General features: G+C 35.8%; 4 protein-coding genes across 4 annotated transcripts in view; 3 read left to right on the top strand and 1 right to left on the bottom strand.

Annotated features, from left to right (window-relative positions):
* Positions 1-1606: 1606 nt before the first annotated feature.
* On the top strand, positions 1607-3868 carry LOC140822408 (pentatricopeptide repeat-containing protein At3g25210, mitochondrial-like). Its single transcript, XM_073183172.1, has 2 exons — positions 1607-3212; positions 3370-3868. Exon 1 carries the CDS (start codon positions 1677-1679, stop codon positions 2757-2759), a length of 1083 nt encoding a protein of 360 aa, XP_073039273.1. The 5' UTR covers positions 1607-1676; the 3' UTR covers positions 2760-3212; positions 3370-3868.
* A 185-nt stretch (positions 3869-4053) lies between these two features.
* On the bottom strand, positions 4054-7841 carry LOC140822407 (peptidyl-prolyl cis-trans isomerase FKBP62-like). The gene is given in 14 exon segments (XM_073183171.1): positions 4054-4327; positions 4438-4561; positions 4668-4795; positions 4883-5029; positions 5108-5230; positions 5322-5497; positions 5578-5673; positions 5763-5957; positions 6044-6124; positions 6237-6311; positions 6394-6654; positions 7378-7417; positions 7419-7465; positions 7547-7841. Coding segments are annotated over 14 exon segments (1725 nt in total). The 5' UTR covers positions 7728-7841; the 3' UTR covers positions 4054-4276.
* Positions 7842-10865: 3024 nt separating this feature from the next.
* LOC140822419 (probable glucan endo-1,3-beta-glucosidase A6) lies at positions 10866-13340 on the top strand. The gene is made up of 3 exons (XM_073183187.1): positions 10866-11205; positions 11297-12586; positions 13090-13340. The coding sequence occupies exons 1-3, from the start codon at positions 11145-11147 to the stop codon at positions 13125-13127; spliced, it is 1389 nt and encodes a 462-aa protein (XP_073039288.1). The 5' UTR covers positions 10866-11144; the 3' UTR covers positions 13128-13340.
* Positions 13341-16419: 3079 nt separating this feature from the next.
* Positions 16420-17453, top strand: part of LOC140822413 (UV-B-induced protein At3g17800, chloroplastic-like) — a 2343-nt gene continuing 1309 nt past the window's right edge. The window contains exon 1 of the mRNA XM_073183178.1: positions 16420-17011. Coding sequence (XP_073039279.1) covers positions 16665-17011 — 347 coding nt within the window. The 5' untranslated portion in view covers positions 16420-16664. The remainder of the gene's footprint in view (positions 17012-17453) is intronic.

Here is a 17453-nt window from a genome sequence, read left to right as displayed (position 1 = left end):
GGCCCCAGAGGGAGCCCGTTTACGGGAGAAGGCCCCAGAGGGAGCCCGACGATCGTATTTCCATTGACATGAGATATGATGAGCTGAGGCCCGGGCTCAGTGGGCGGGTAATGCTGTCGCTGATGTCCCCTGCCACCGGGTACCACGGTTTTTATAGATGGATCCATCGAATAGAGCTGATACGATAGAGCTGATACGAAAGTCACAACTAATGAACTGAATTCAGTTAAAAGAAAATGTTTAAGTTTATGATGACACGATGGGATGTTTTGAGACGTATATGATGACATGAGATGACATGATTTGACACGATATGATTTTACACGACACGTATACGTATATGATGACATGAGATGACATGTTTTGACACGATATGATTTTACACGACACGTATACATATATGATGACATGAGATGACATGTTTTGAGACGATACGATTTTACATGACACGTTTACATTATGTTTTTAAATTCTTTAAAGGTATGTTGGCATTAAGCTTTTTAAGTTCATGAAAGATATGTTGAGTATGATATTTTTCACTGTTATGTGCCTGTATATGTACTTGTTATTCTTGGTACAGGCGTGTTGAGTCTTTAGACTCACTAGGCGTGTGTGATGCAGGTGAGCTAAATGCTGAGGAGACTGGAGGTGTCGAACTCTGAGTAGGCAGACTCGGTGGGTGACATGACCCGAGGACCACATGTTTTCCGCATTACGAATTATGAGATTGAGAGGAGATAATATTTTCATACGTCGATGATTTTAAGATTTATACTCGTTTATGTTTACGCATGATTTTGGGACGAGTATGGTTAATTTAAACTGTATTATTTTTACGGTCAGATAATTACGATTATTTTAAATGATATTTCAAAAATGCGAGTTTTTATTTAAAAAAAAAAATATTCCGCAATTTATAAAACGAGTGAGATGTTACAGATACAGTCTCATAAAAGTTTTTGTGATAAATAAAATATGCATTGATAGAAAATTTAAGAAAGCATAGACTATCTTTATGTGTGATTTTTTTTTATATATTTTTATATATACTGCGTTCATGTATACGTATGGAATGCTTGTACAATTTAACCATTGTTTAAATAAGATGTATCTATTCGAAAAAAAAATCATTCATTCAACTTTACTAGTAGGCATATTCGTAAATTGCGTGGAGACAAGATTGAAGTGAAATGCAAATAATCAAATTATTTCAAGTTTGATGTCAGAAAATCTTCTTCCTATCTTTACTTATACTTAGATGTTGGAATGAGAATCATGCAAATATTTATTCAATCATATTAAAATATTTGATTTGTATTGTTATTGACGATCATATTTGTCAAATATGATTATCAGTTATTCGATTATATAATTGGCAACATAACCAAAATCATGTATTTGATGGTAAACTGTTAGTTGGACGAATTATTTGAAGAGGAATTGTTAGGTATAAGCAATTATTTTCAAAAAAGAGAAGAATGAGAGAAAATTTTAGAAAACTACAAGCGTAATTGATGTTACGATATTATTTTCAGAAATTTAAAACATGTAATTTCGATGCATGGGTCTAAAGGCCCAAACAGTTGACCCGATCCAGCCCAGGCCCAAGTCTTCGCCAGATTGGTAGAAGCTTGACAGATGGCAGCCGCTGCCTAGTACCTCACCCACCACCACCGATGAGGTTCCTTCTCCGTTCAACCCTCCTGGTCCGCCTTGGTATCCGCCGCTTCTCCACCACAAACTCCGCCGGTATAGACCACTACCGCTCTGTAAATCCGCGCACCCGAACACCAATGGCGAAACAATTCGAGACAGGGATCCAGAACCTCAAACCTGGGTTCGCTCAATCTGACGTGGATCTAGTCCTACGATCCCAACCTGACCCGGATATGGCACTCGATATTTTTCGGTGGACGGCTCAGCAGCGATACTACAAGCACGACGATCTCACGTATCTCACGATGATTGGGATTGCAGTTTCAGGTAAACGTTATGGGGTGGCGGAGAGTTTGATTGAAGAAGTTATCGCCGGTGCTTGCCCCTCAAATCTCCCCTTGTTTAATGCCATGATTAAGTTCTGCTGCGGGCGTAAACACTTGTTTAATCGCGCTTTCGATATATATAAGAAAATGACCAAATCCGAGGATGCTAAGCCTAATTTGGAAACGTACGCTTTGCTACTGAACTCTCTTTTGAAGAAATTCGATCGGTTGAATGTATGTTATGTGTATCTGCATGCTGTTAGGTCGTTAGCTAAGCAAATGAAGGCCTATGGGGTCATACCAGACTCATTTGTGATGAACATGATAATCAAGGCGTACTCAAAGTGTCTTGAAATGGACGAGGCGATTCGTGTTTTTCGAGAGATGGGGTTGTATGGTTGCGAGCCAAATGCTTATACATATAGTTATATAGCCAAAGGGTTATGTGAGAAGGGGAGGGTGAATCAAGGATTGGGATTCTACAAGGAGATGAGAGAAAAAGGGTTGGTTCCTAAGGGGAGTACTTATTTGATCTTGATTTGTAGTCTGGCCTTGCAAAGGAGGTTTGAGGATTCGATCGAGGCTTTGTTCGATATGTTGGGTAATTCTATGACACCTGATTTGCTAACCTATAAGACCTTGTTGGACGAAATGTGTAGGGATGGCAGGGTAAATGATGCTTTCGAACTTGTTGAAAAATTTCGTAAGAGGGACGGTTTTATGAATGAGAAGACCTACTGTACTTTGTTGAACGGATTGCACTACCTAAGCCGTTAAATGTCGATGCTTTGTGCTTAAGAAGTTGCCTGGAACTTACAATCTGACTCGAGATCTTTGAGACACTAATTCTGGCCTGGTCAGGTTAAATGCGCGGCGAGTTTGTGCTTAAGAAGTTGCCAAATATTAAATGAAAATAATGCTGGCGCAGAGCTGAAATCGGGAAAAGCAGAATGCTATGCTAATCGTTGCCCCTTATGGTGACCAAGCAAGCAGTCTATACAAAATTTTATTACTTCATCTATGCAAGAATTTTGAAGTCTCCTAGCTAGACAATCAACATTAGCATGTTTCACGACTTTGAGATTATGGGACTGAAGCCCTTTGATGAAGGCCATACCTATAACCGTATATCATCTTGTTTATGAGAGCAATCTGAAGCAAGATCCTCTGGTTCAGGCAATGCAACAAGATGACAGTCTCCTGCAAGTCATTGATAATGATGTCCGTGTGGTTGGTAGTTCACATGTTTAAACATCAGATATCAGATATGGCTTTGTATCCGGTTTAACAAATGCTCATATTTTATGGTGGTGTGATGCTAAATAAAATGCATATGGTGTAACTGAATTATCTAATCTTGTAAATTAATTTTTCCCCTTTCTGCAAGACATGTAAATGGCCGACGGCAAAGTCGTCCATGAAGTTCTCATCCTCATTACAGCTCTACCGAAGGTGACTAACATGGCGGGGCTCATTTCCAGTCCTTGGGAGGATTCTCGAGCTGTGAAGTGTCCATCGGACATTCGGACTTACGATTTTACCTGGCGCTTCCAGTTACTATGACTATTTATGCAGTGCAGCAAATCCAAAGGTTGGTTTCAAGCATAACTTTACGAATTCTGATACGGGGCTAAATCAATTAGCTGTTTGGTTAAGGCAACGGCTGCTTGTTTGTTGTAAGTTATTTCTTTGCGAACTTGAACAAATTATGATACGAAATGTGAGGTTTTTGACCAAAAAGAAAAAGATCCTATATGAATACAGGTGGAATTTACGTACGAGGGGAGGAACCGAGAGAATGAGAACAATTCAAGCTACCGACTATGCAACAATCTAATCGAAATGTATTTCATCAAGAACATGTTTCCCAAACTTCCCAGTAACATTTTGTATACTTTTGAAGTGAAATATAATTTTTTAACAGATTTCGTGGATTTTTTTCGACTGCTGAAAATTGTGTACATTTAAATTTGTACTTACGTAGAAAAATAAGATTATGGAAAGTCATTGAGACCTAGATGAGAATACTACGATCGAGTTTTTATGATAAAAGGAATTGATGTCTCAAAGATGAAACAAAACTATAATATTTCGGCAGTAATGGAAGAAATTATCGTTTCCCTCTAAATTCGAAAAATACGTCATCTGGGATCAGATTGATTATGCGGGGATACAATTCAAGTTCACATACTCGAATACGCAGTCAAAACCAAATAACCGAACAGACGGGTTCCTTCGCCAGGAACCAACTAAGTAGGTTTCTAAAACAAAATGAAAATCAGAGCCCCACTGAATTATGCCTTACTGTCGATGCTCGTTGCCTCTGCCTCCTTAGGAGCTGCGTTCTGCTTCAATATTAAGAAAGAAATCACAGTTAAACAAATGAGCTGGTTTGGTTCAATTATTTTTCGTCAGAAGAAAACGAAGGACATCAAACTAGAATGATGCAACTCACGATATTAGCTTCAACAGGCTGCATCTTATGTAATTTGGCAAACATATTGCCATAAAACTTAGCATCCTTCTTGTTGTATTCCTTTGCCTTCTCTTTAAGAGCTTTGTACCCAAGCTTCACCTCCCTATTTCCATCAGCACCAAAAAAAAAATTTAAAAACACATGTGCATATAATCTTCGGGATGAAACAGAATCGCTTTGTGATTGTTGGGCAAGAACGACAAAATTACCTGTTGTCAGGATCAATTTCAAGAGCTTTCTTAATATCACGTTCAGCCAAATCGAGATCCCCTACATTCGTGTAAGCTTGAGCTCTCCTATACAGAGCCTTCACGTTCGTACTCTCGAGTTCCAACACCTTCACATGGTCCTCATTATCAGCCCTTCTAGATCACAGTATTAGCAAAGGGAAACACAAGGAACAGCTGAAAAAACAAAATCAAACCTTGGTACAAAGCTTTTCTGTCTGCTTATAATCTTTCAGTTTTAACATGCAAGCAGCGTTGTTCAAGTTGCAAGAAACCTTCAATGCTTTGGACTGCTTCTTTTCCTCCTCACTAAAAGACGTGTCGTATTCAATATACTTTACAGCCTGGCGATGAATTTTTACACGAGTCAACATGACAAAATGTAGACACTAGCCTTCCAAAATCAAAAAACAGTGTTTAACCTTCTCATATCTCTTGGAGGCTCTCTCATATTTGCCCGCCTTAAAAAGTGCATTTCCTTCTTCCTTCTTCTTGCCAGCTGCCTCGATTTTTTCTTCCGTCTTCAGGTCCCAAGATTCCTTCTCCTGAAACACCAGGTTATATATGAAGTCTCCAATTTTTCACTCGGACCAATGCAATCAAACACTAAAAATGAACCCAGCATTAATATTTAACCTTGACAAAAGAGACGAGCTCCACATCATAGTACACAGTTGAGTTTGGAGGAACTGTATTAAGTTCTTGCTGCGTCTCCAATGAACCGAATGCATACTCAGGGGCAATTTCCAAATGTGCTACCTCACCCTTCTTCATTGTGATCACAGCCCTATCCAACCCATCAATTACTTGCTCTGTTTAAACAAAGGAATGGTAAGAACCAACTCATTTATCACAAACATACAGCAAAGAGAAATGACATACAGACAGATACCTTCATCTGTTTTAAATTCAAAAAGATCATCCTCACTTTCCCCGTGACCTTTCTTGATAAAAACAGTACCATCCGGTAGCATTCCTATCAATTTCACTGGACCAATAAACAAATGAGACAGTTAAATTCACAAGTTCAATAATTGACAGGAAAAAAAAACCACCGAGGGAATTTCATGTTCTTACATTTAACAACGGACCCTTCATTTGGCCGCTCGTATCCTTCCCCTTCTTTTATTATTTTCTTGACAACCTTCTTGTCATCCGTGATATTGGAAACTGTCTTCCATGACACTAGTTCCAAAGCAATGTTCAATATGGCATTGGGAGGAACAGCTCCCTCGTCACCAGAAGCTGGTTTGCCCTTTTCACCAAACCCATCTGCAGTAAATAGATACAAGGATGTTTATGCTGTTGGAATCAACAAATTTGCAGTGCCTTGATAACTTGCAACCATATCATCTTACATTGAGGTTTGACTGTTAGGATGGCCTTTTCTGCCTTCTTCATTGTCTTCACGGCCTTGGAAAGAGCAGGGCAAAAATGGCCTAAAGACGGAGTTACCCATCTTTATTAGGTAAGTTATTCATAAATAAAAAAAAGAACAAAGAGCTCTGTCATGGAGGATTGTAAACTGCATGATTCTTCAAAAGAGAGTACCTTCTTCGACAGTGAACTCAACTCCATCTGACTTTGCAATAACAGTTCCATTCTCCAGCTTGGCTTCGTATTTAACTAGATTAGAGAAATCAGTATGTCAGGATTTAATTGATCTTTTATCAACTAAGATGAGAGATTTGGATCATTGTTCCCATACCAAGCACTTCATCTAGATCCTTGGGATTCTCCCATTTCTCTCCTTGGCTGATGATTTTTTTAAAAAGCCCGCCATCTTTGCAGATATCCTTGACACTAACCCAGGAAAGCAATTCAACATCGAATTGCAAAGTCGCGTTAGGTGGAATAGTTGGAGGTGAGCCAGATTCACCGTAAGCCAATTCAGGTGGTATTGTGAAAACAGCATTTTCGCCCTTCTTCATTGTTTTAATACCTAGGTCCCATCCCTTTATAACTTGTCCTGTCGCAAGATGGAGCCAGTTACTTTCTTTCTAAAAATTGGTAGTGCCAGGAAAATGAACACGAAAATATCAAGAGCACACTGACAAAAATGAAAGACGAAAACGGAAAATCATTTCTACAAATCCTGAAAGCTAGCGCAGGGCAGAATACAAATTGAGCTTGCAGAATCGTAAAATAGGTTGTTCATTTTGTGACTTTATATTGGTGTGCATGTTCTGATAATAATGCATCATCACGACAGATAAACAGGAGATTTCTCTAATTTACTGATCTCTCAAAAAACTTACACTCCCAGTTCAACACACTCTATCCTTATAAATTACAATATAATACAAAGATTATTGTGCTTTTTCGATCAGTATCCAAATTAAAAATGTGCCAACGAAGGGTCGTACTCAAATTGTTCACGGCAGCCCCAACTACAAAGAAGTGCGGTTTGCACTTAGCACCAATTGATTGCCTTCTATCAAACCATTACCACGTATCGTAACATAATAGGCATATGCTACGGAAGTTACCCTAACGCCTGACAGGAATAGAACATGCGTAAGTCACCATCAATGTGATTTGACGACATGTACCCGCACATCATTGACGAATTGTATGATAAAACAGTTTATCAATAATTAACAACAATAATCCACTCCTTTTCCGACGCATGGATTGGACAGCGAATAGTATGAAAAGCTTAAATCAGAAGTCTCGATGCTGATTTACTAACCTTGACCAAGAGTGAACCTGAAAGGATCCCCCCTATCGCGGACTCGAATCAAATTTGGTTCCATCCAACAGCGTTCCAGTATAATGAACTGTATAAATCGCAATAAACTGTAAACAATCAATCAATAAAGAAAAACATCCCCTCGACAGAATTAGGAGCAACCAATTACCTTCAACTTCATCGCCATTGTCCGGAGTCTCCCAATCTTGCCCCTCTTTAACAAGCTTCTTTTTCAAACCTTGATTCCCGATCTCCTTCTCGTCACCGACTTTCATGTAGGAGCTCTCCTCCGGCAGATCCATGTCCTCATCCATCCCTTCAGGCGGCTGCATATCGAAATCGTCCTCCATTTCCAGTCGTACAGGCAGGTAAAGAACGATAGAGTGTAGCTAGTTTCGGAGTCGTTGGATGGAAGAAAGCATTTAAGAAGGCTGGGAGTTCTAGAGAGTTCTGCCTTAGGGTTTCGTGGCCCGATTGTGATGAACGGTCAGGATTATTCTAGAAACTCGTCCCATTTAATTTAATCGTCATACAATTTGTAACTAAATATTCCATCGATTTAATTTAGAAGATTAATAAGGTTTATTTCATTTTATTCATGTGGATATTTCCTAATTATAGGATGGATGACTAAGATTTTCCTATCTATATATTGGACAATTTTTTTTGAAAATTATATGTATAGCAAAATCTTACCAGTTAAAATAAAATGAGTGTAATGCTCACATAGATAAGATCTCATCTATCTATTAATAGCTTATCATTTTATAACTAAATTTACATGGTCTCATTATATGATTCATTCCCCCATCAAATTTAAAAATTTTCTTCAACTAATACTGAAATTATTATAATATATATATATATATAATTAAATATTATAATGGTTGAATGCAAACTTGTCTTCATATATTAAAAATGGACTTATTTTTTCTTTCAGAAATCATTTGCGATATTAAATATTTAAATATTCTAATTATATATACTATTAATAAAACAAGAGGATTGAAGTGTAACAACCTTTGTTTACTTTTTTTTTTCTTAATTTCAAAATTTTCCTCACACATTTAGCTCTAATAAAATATATATTTAATTTTGTAAAGTATGCTTGGTAAAAAAAATAAATCATTTTACTAAATCTTGTGTTATATTTAGAGTCCATTTGAATTTAGTAGTATTTATAGCTTTTAATTATATTTCTAAATAACTGATATTTAGAAAACAGTGTTTTCGTCTATTTCCAAAACTATTAATTTTTTTACTTGAAAACATTTTTAAAAGCCAACTAAAAAAACACTTCTCAAGAAAAATTCTTATAAATCCAAACACAATTTTAATTTTGTTTAATATCTTAATTACATCGAATTTTTCTAAACAAAATACGTTTCATTTCGCACATCATAATGTAATTTCAAATTAATTAGCTTATGAGATTCTGGTCGAATTTAACCTCGTTGGTGGGAGGCGGCATAAATACGAGTTTTTATATAGATTTTACGTTATATTGTCTCGCTGTCACCTTCACTTGAATTTTTAAAATCTATGTCGCTCCGTCCCATACCATGTAGTTTAATTAAAATTATTGTAAGCCTCTATCCAAGCTACTCGACGAATCTTTATGATCCAATCTCTTTCCCAATCGCACCCAACTCGAGTAGTCAACTTGGATTTAGTACGATGACAATACGCCAGCTTTTACAGAATTAAATTAAATTACAATTTATTTAAAAATAATTTAACTATGTAAGTTCAAATATATTATTGTAAAAAAAAAACTTCAAATATACTAGAACGTGCTTCCATTTTGATCTAAGAAAGAGGCAAAAAAAATTTCCAATTCATTTTCAAATTTTTCCTAGCAACAAATGCTATGAATGTGGTGTTAAGCCCGCATGAGCTTAGCTCAGTTGGTCAGCAGCAGTGAATCTTGGAGCAATGACCAGGGATCGAGTCTCGCAAGCGGCAGTGTGGGAGTTAAATTCCCTCCAATGAAGGGAGCTCCTTGTGCGCGGCGTAGCATAAGGTCTAGCTGCTGTTGGTTGGCTGAGTCACCATGATTTACCTCCTCTCACAATCCTGTCGGGCCGGGGGTGAGAGACACCTAAGTGAGCGATTTCACCTATAAATGTGGTGTTAAAACTTAAAAATAGTGAAAAGTGGATAAAAGTCGATGGACTTAAAAGGCAATGTGCATGGTTCTGAAAAGATATAAATTAAGGCAGTAAAAAGGTTATTTGGTGGGAGGGGAATAAAGAGAGTAAAGTCAATGAGAATATAATCAAGGCTATTATTTTCTCATGGAAACTTTCATGTGAAGTTCCTTTTTTAAATGCACATGAAGATAGTAATTAGTAAATTCAATTATATCATGAAATCTTTGTCCCGAGTTTTGAGACATATAGTTAGGTTTAACAGCTAGTTAAATAAGATACGAATAATTGTAAAACTGTCTCAAGAGTCAATTTATCACATATATCTCCTATATGATCCAACTAATAATAAAGTTATTACATTTTATAACAAATATATAATTTTCATGATAGGTATGTGACGAGTCGATCAGTCTCATTTGTATAAACGTCTGAAATTTTCTCACAAAATATCTATTTTTTTAATAATTATATATAATTACAATCGTGGTGGTCTATTTTTCACCGAAATACTTTTTTCCGTAGAATTTTTTAAAATAATTTCTGAAAAAAAAAATTCGTCTTTGATTAGTTCGTAAGCCAAACAAAATAATGACAAAATGATGCAAGTAGAATTCAGCCGTTAGAGATCAAATCACTAGAGCCAGTTGACCAATCTACAACGGCTATTTGGAATTGGTAGCTGAAATCTGTAAATATTGGGTCCCATGATTCATGTATTTAATTCACTATAGTCTTTTAATTACAAAAGTCGAAAATTAAATTGATTATTTATAGTTGGGTTTTGAACTTGTGAAATAATAAAGTAGCCAAAACCAAAGCAATATAAAATTATAACTGATATATATTATAAAATCACATTTAATAAGTCTTAACATGGTGATCGTAAGATGCAACCTAGTTAAATAATTCACTCATAGATGCAAATAAATGATTAAATACTTGTATCCTTTAATTTTATAATTTCATAAAAGCATCCATATTAAATTATTTGTTTTCTAGCACATTTTTAAATAATTTGCAAGATTTGACGTGAATGTAGCTCATGGAACTCATCGAGAACCTAGATGGACACCATATATTAATGAATTGAGATTTGACGTAAATGTAGCTTATAATGAAGACATGAACATTGTAACATCTATATTAACCAAATAGTTACACGGTTCAAGAGGGTCTTAGCTATGTTGTAACATATGCGCAACAATTTTATACCATATTCAGCAAACGACGTTGCACATTCACTAACATCTTTCGCAATTTATCACCCAATATTTTTGTTTGAATGAAGGAGATTGTAATCTTATAATCATGAAATTTTTTATTACAAGTTTATAATAATAATAATAACCGAGGGCAAAGGGAATAGTGGGCGAATGGTCGCCTTCGGCCGGATCTGGTGCAGACTTTTATATTGGTAGCTACGAAGAAATAATAACATATTTAAAACTCTAAGCCAGAATATTACTCAAGTCCCATATTACGTAGGTATCTTCCAAAACCTCCCCCTCCACAGTTCAGTGTTCCATACGTTTTCTTGCCTATCATCCTCAGATTATATTCAACATTTCCGGTTTTCAGTTAAAACCACATCTGAACATCGACACAACGCCGCCAATGGGTTTAATTGTTGTTTCACTTTTCTTCTGCGTTCTATGTTTTTCAGCTTCTTTCTCCAGTAAGTTTCTTGAAACTGTGCCCAGTTCGCGCTCACTGAGAGTTGTATATATCTACGCACGTTTGACTGTTTTTTTGTTGTTCGATTTCAGGTGGTGTAATGCAGCCGAAAATGGGGGTGTGCTACGGGGAACTGGGCAATAATCTCCCCGCCCCTTGGAAATCCATTAAACTCATCCAGAAACTCCACGCCAAACGCATCAAAATCTACGGAACTAACCCAAAAATACTCAGATCCATTCAAAGCACCGACATTCAAATCTCAATCATGGTACCGAACAACCTCATTCCCGACATTTCCACTAACCAAACGCTGGCGGATGAATGGGTGCAATCAAATGTTGTTCCTTTCTATCCCAAATCTAAGATCCGCTACCTTCTCGTCGGGAACGAAATCTTAAGCAACCCACCGAACACCACCTGGTTTAGACTCGTCCCAGCCATACGCAAAATCAGACATTCTGTGAAAAAGTTTGGGCTGAAAAAAGTCAAGGTCGGAACTCCATTAGCTATGGATGCCCTGGAATCTTCATTCCCGCCCTCTAACGGCACTTTCAGGTCCGATGTCAGGGAGAAAGTGATTAAACCATTGCTTCGTTTCTTGGATAGGACCAAATCTTTCTTCTTCGTTGATGTGTACACGTATTTCGCGTGGATAGACCAACCACTCCAGATTAACCTTGAATACGCTTTGCTCGAGTCCACGAATCTAACCTACACCGATCCCGTTTCGGGTTTGGTCTACACCAATTTGTTGGACCAAATGTTGGATGCGACTATATTCGCTATGAAGCGACTGGGGTACCCGAATCTTCGGCTATTCCTCGCAGAAACGGGTTGGCCTAGTGGAGGAGACCCGGATCAGCTCGGAGCTAATATCTACAACGCCGCCACTTACAACCGCAACGTGGTCAAGAAATTCATGGCCAAGCCACCGGTCGGGACACCTGCTCGCCCCGGCGCGGTGATCCCAACCATGATCTTCGCACTGTACAACGAGAACATGAAGCCGGGTCCGGGTACGGAGCGGAATTTCGGGCTGTTGTACCCGAACGGGTCACACGTGTATCCCATAGATTTATCAGGCAAGACCCCGTTGTCCGACTACCCGGTTCTGCCGAAACCCGAGAGCAACGGGAGACTGTGGTGTGTGGTGGCGAATGTGACGGCTAACAAGACGGAGTTGGCCGATGCGGTGGCGTTCGCTTGCAGTCAGGGTAATGGGACCTGCGACCCGATCCAACCCGGTGGGAAATGCTACAACCCGAATTCATTGGTCAATCATGCCAATTATGCATTTACCTCTTACTGGACTCAACTGAGGTCGGCCGGGGCTACTTGTTCTTTCAACGGATTAGCAGCGCTTACCTCCAAAGATCCAAGTAAGAATTTTATTTATTTATTTATTTTATTTTTATAGTTTGGGGAGGGATCGACCTAAAAATTTTAAAAAAATTTCTTATTTTACACATCAATTATACAAATAACTATATTTTGAATACATTTAATTTTTTGAAAAAACATTAATTACTCACATCTTTTATGAATATAAACCATCTTCTCCTAAAAAATTCGACCAAAGGATAGGTGAATTAGTAGAGTCCGAGTAGCATTATTGAAAATTTTGGCTGCAACCATTAATCTATGCAAACAATTGACCAAAAAATGGCAGCATTTATGCAAGAATGATATGTTCTTTTCCAAGACTTTTCAAGTCATTTTCGCTAGAAATTTTTTACGTTCCTTGGAGATATATAGAATCCCATATTGTAATTTAATTTAGTAAAAGGGTGGGGGAATGTTGTAAATTAATTTGATAATCAGCATGTCTTTGTATTATTTAATAATTGAATTTAATATACTTTCTTCCTCTAATTTATTGTAGGTTATAAATCCTGCAAGTTTCCAAGTGTGAACCTTTGACATAGAAACAGACATATTCACTCCTGGTTGGGCTCTTATTCTAGGCCAAATTTTAATGGGCTACCGCCTAGCCCGCCCGCTAACGTGGCCCGTTGATTCGCTTTCCACGTGTTTTTTTATATTTGGTGTCGAAATAAAAGTTCTAATTTTATTTAACAAAAAACGTTGTAATTGTTTAAGTGGGACACCACTCTTAAGCTCTATTTCACAAATTTTATCTGATGCCTTTGTCGTTGGGTTCTTACGGTACAATTATATATATATTTTCATACATAATATGTTTTGATTCAGTGGAAAGATTTAATTAGCGACAATATTCCAAATCTGATCCTTAAATTAAAAAGAATAAATAATATTTTAGATTCTGGAATGGAACAAAACGATATTTGACTTCAAAATAATACAAAAAATTTGTTGCAAGTCTTACAAATCAGAGTGAGGCTTATGTGAGACCGTCTCACTGAATTTTAATATGTGAGACATGTCAACCCTACCCATATCCACAATAAAAAGTAATACTCTTAGCATAAAAATTAATACTTTTTCATAGATGACCCAAATAAGATATCGTCCCGTAAGACCGTCTCATACACGTTTTTTCATACAAATCAATTCAAGCGAGTATTTTACATCCCTTGTGTAACTATTTTATGTCAACTCTCGCTGCCTTTGTTGTTTTTAAAGACATTTAAAATATGAAAAAGACAGAAGAAAAGGGGGACTCTTTATGTGGCAAGCTCCATGTGATTGGAAGAACAAACAAAATGCCAGCAAGCTACTATTTATCATTTTCTTTCATTTAATATAGGAACCAGAAGACTCGAATTCACTGGGGGAAGATTTCATCCAATTTTGTGGGTCATTGCTCTCATGAAAAGATCAAAAGTCCAAATTTATACACACATAAATGAGGTCTACCAATTTCTTTAAAATCAATGGTCCAGATCCTGTGAGGGCAATGTCGAACATTCCCTTCACCTGGGTTTACAAGATTATCTGGAAGTATAAATAATCCTCCGAAAAGAATAATAAATTTGTTGATAATTGTTTAATTATTATTTATCTTTGTAGCTCAATAATTGTGCTTATTAAATGTTTCTTCTTGTCGCTTTTATTGACCCATACATCCAACCATGTTTCTATATCAACCATTTAAGTGTTCCAACTCGGTTTTTTTTATTTATTTATTATCAGGATTCTACAAACTTATTAATTATATAAGAGTAGATCTTTTGTGGGACGGTCTAACAAATTTTTATCTGTAAGACGGGTCAATCCTACCGATATTTACAATAAAAAATAATACTCTTAATATAAAAAGTAATATTTTTTCATGTATGACCTAAATAAAAGATCTGTCTCACAAAATACGATCTGTGAGACCGTTTCACACAAATTTTGTCATTATTATAAATATTATAGGATACACTTTATAATATTTATAATGTATGAAGCTAAGAATGTATGTTTTTATAACATATTACTAAACATAGATGTCAAAACGGTCCTACTCGACTCAACCTGACTTGTCTTGCCACAAACCACTATCATATTAAACGGGCGGTGCGGGCTAACTCGCTAATTGATGAATTTGATAAATTTCAACTCAATCCAACTCACTTTGGGACAATCCGTCAAAAATAAAACAAAATAAACAAACAAAATCCATATTTTATAATACATATATTATCTATTTTATAATGTATTTAGTCAAATAGATAACAACAAATATCATTAGCTTCAGAAATTAAAAATGGATAAAGTTTCTAAAAAAAATACACAATTTAACAAAAGTTTAAACAAACAAAATAAATAATATAAATATACCAATATTCAAAATCCATCACCTTTCATTTATTCAGTATCTACGTAAAATACACAAAAATAAAATAATTAAAAATTAAAATCACAATTAATTCATATATAAATTAAGAGAATGAAATAAAATGACTCAAGAAATTCATGTCTTCTCTCATGGACAATATTTATAGTGAATATATTTTTAATTTTTTAATAAAACGACTTCAATCCGACTCAGTCCCTCTTAACCCATAACCCAACTAATTAACCTATTTCGACTCATTTCTAATTGAGCTATTAAAACCTTAACCCAACACAACTTTTATCATAAGATTGAGTTGACCCATAGACTTAACTCATTTTATTATATTTACTCCCAAACTCTTGCTAATATTATAAAGGATAAATAAGTTCATTTTATACTCTTCTACTCCATGTAATAATTTTATAAATGATAAAATCTTTAGAGTATGATTTTAGTTTTTGCCAAACTCAACATAATTTAGCTATATAAATTAATTGAATGTCCAGCCTTTGAATCGTATTAATTTAGAATTGGTAAAAACCTGTTTGAGACGATTTCACGGGTCGTATTTGTGAGACATATCTCTTATTTGGGTCATCCATGAAAAAGTATTACTTTTTATGCAAAGAGTATTACATTTTATTGTGAATATTAGTTGGGTTGACCCGTCTCACGAATAAAGATTCGTGAGATCGTCTCACAAGAGACCTAGTCTTTAGAATTATGGACGTTTTTTTTTGTCAAAATTCTAGTTTGAAATATTCAAATTAACCCAAAGAGATAAGGAACAAAAATAGTGACCTACCTTAAAAGAGTAAGTATGTTATGAGATGATCACATAAATTTATATTCATAATAGGAGTTGACCCAGCCTATTTTACAAAGAAAATTTATATTTTTGACTTAAAAAAAATATTTTTCACAGATCGGGTTGGGACATACGGTCTCATAGAAGTTTTTGCGAGGAGGTCAAATGTGCAACAATCTCACATATTTATACTTGTGTTACAAAAAATTTACCTTTAATTAAAAAGTAATATTTTTATCATCAAAAATATTTTTTTTACCTCAATTCAAAATAAATTTCTTGATATAAAAATTTTAACAATATTTATTCATAACTTACAGAAAATAGTATTTTTACAGTAAAAAACATTATATCTTTAGTTTTAACTTAAATAAAATATATTATACATTATTTTTTTATAATATAATTAAAAAAAATGATAATTTTACATTGAAAAATAATATTGAACATAAAAATAAAGTCAAGTTGATATTTCTATAGTAAATCTATTTTATAAAGAAATTTGTAATATAATATCAATATCAATATCAATATCAATATCAATAAATGAGATATCATATCCAAGATTCCACCATTCCTTCCCAAACTAAAAACAAAAATAAAAAGCCGAAAAGGCGGTGGTAGGGTAGATATTTTGATAAGCTACGATGTCTCCTTTGGATCATCATCATCTTCGTCCAATATAAAAATCCCACCTTATCCAAATTTTCCCTGTGCCATCTCTCTCAACAATATATTCACCACCAGCTGAGCGACCGTGCGTATGTAGCATAGGATTGGACAAGAAGAATAAGGTTTTTTTTTTTTGGGGGTCTCAAATCTCTGTGAAATTCATTGAACCCACCAAAAACCCTTTACAATCGAGTAAATCAGTGTTGCAGATTTTATATAAACAGTGTGTTGAATGGACTGCTGCCTTTTCTACGGACGACCCAGTTTTTCTTTAGCTACTTTGCCCTCTAGGACCTACCGCCGTCCGATCGATTCTGGGCTGCTTATTGATCGAAGGCCGTTGATTGTGTTGGCTAGTGCTAGTGGTAGTAGTGCTAGAAAGTGTGAGTTTGGTGGCTTGAACGCGCCGTTAGAGCCCAGGACGCCGGCTGGGAGGTTCTTGAGTGGAGTATTGCTCGATGAACGGGTTAGCTTTCAGTTCGCGGCTCGGGAGCAGTTGGAGATGCTGGCGGCTGAAAGGGATGAAGCCGATGCACGTATGCGGCTCAGCCTCGGCTCTGACGAAGCTTCTCTTCACAGGTTGGTTGGTGTCCTTTGCAATTATTGCAGATTTTGATATACTCAATGGTTCAAGTTATTTCTATTTTTTGTTGATTACCTATTGCATGCTTTTATGGATATTATAAAACCTGTATTGATTTTTTGGTAATTGTGTTGTGATTTGCTAGCCACTGTTTAACGTACATGATTTTTTTTTTTTTTTTAATCGATCACTCTCTTTAGGTATTAATTATAGATTATAGATATGTCGTCTTCATTCTCATGAATACTCAGAATCCTACGATAATGTTAGAAAAAATAGAATCCCCTCTAGATGCTAATCTTAAAATTTATACGTGAGACTTGAAGCAACTTTAAAAAGAATTTCTTGACGATAATTCTCTCTCAATTGCAGTTTTTTAATATATTCAATAGTCCAAGTGAAGGACTGAGGTGTTGATTTATATATGCTGGCTGACGT

This window comes from Primulina eburnea, unplaced genomic scaffold (genome assembly GCF_022965805.1).
Source record: "Primulina eburnea isolate SZY01 unplaced genomic scaffold, ASM2296580v1 ctg813_ERROPOS5677299, whole genome shotgun sequence".
Taxonomy (NCBI): domain Eukaryota; kingdom Viridiplantae; phylum Streptophyta; class Magnoliopsida; order Lamiales; family Gesneriaceae; genus Primulina; species Primulina eburnea.
The sequence above is the reverse complement of the archived record's forward strand: the minus strand, read 5'-3'. Positions and strand labels throughout refer to the sequence as shown.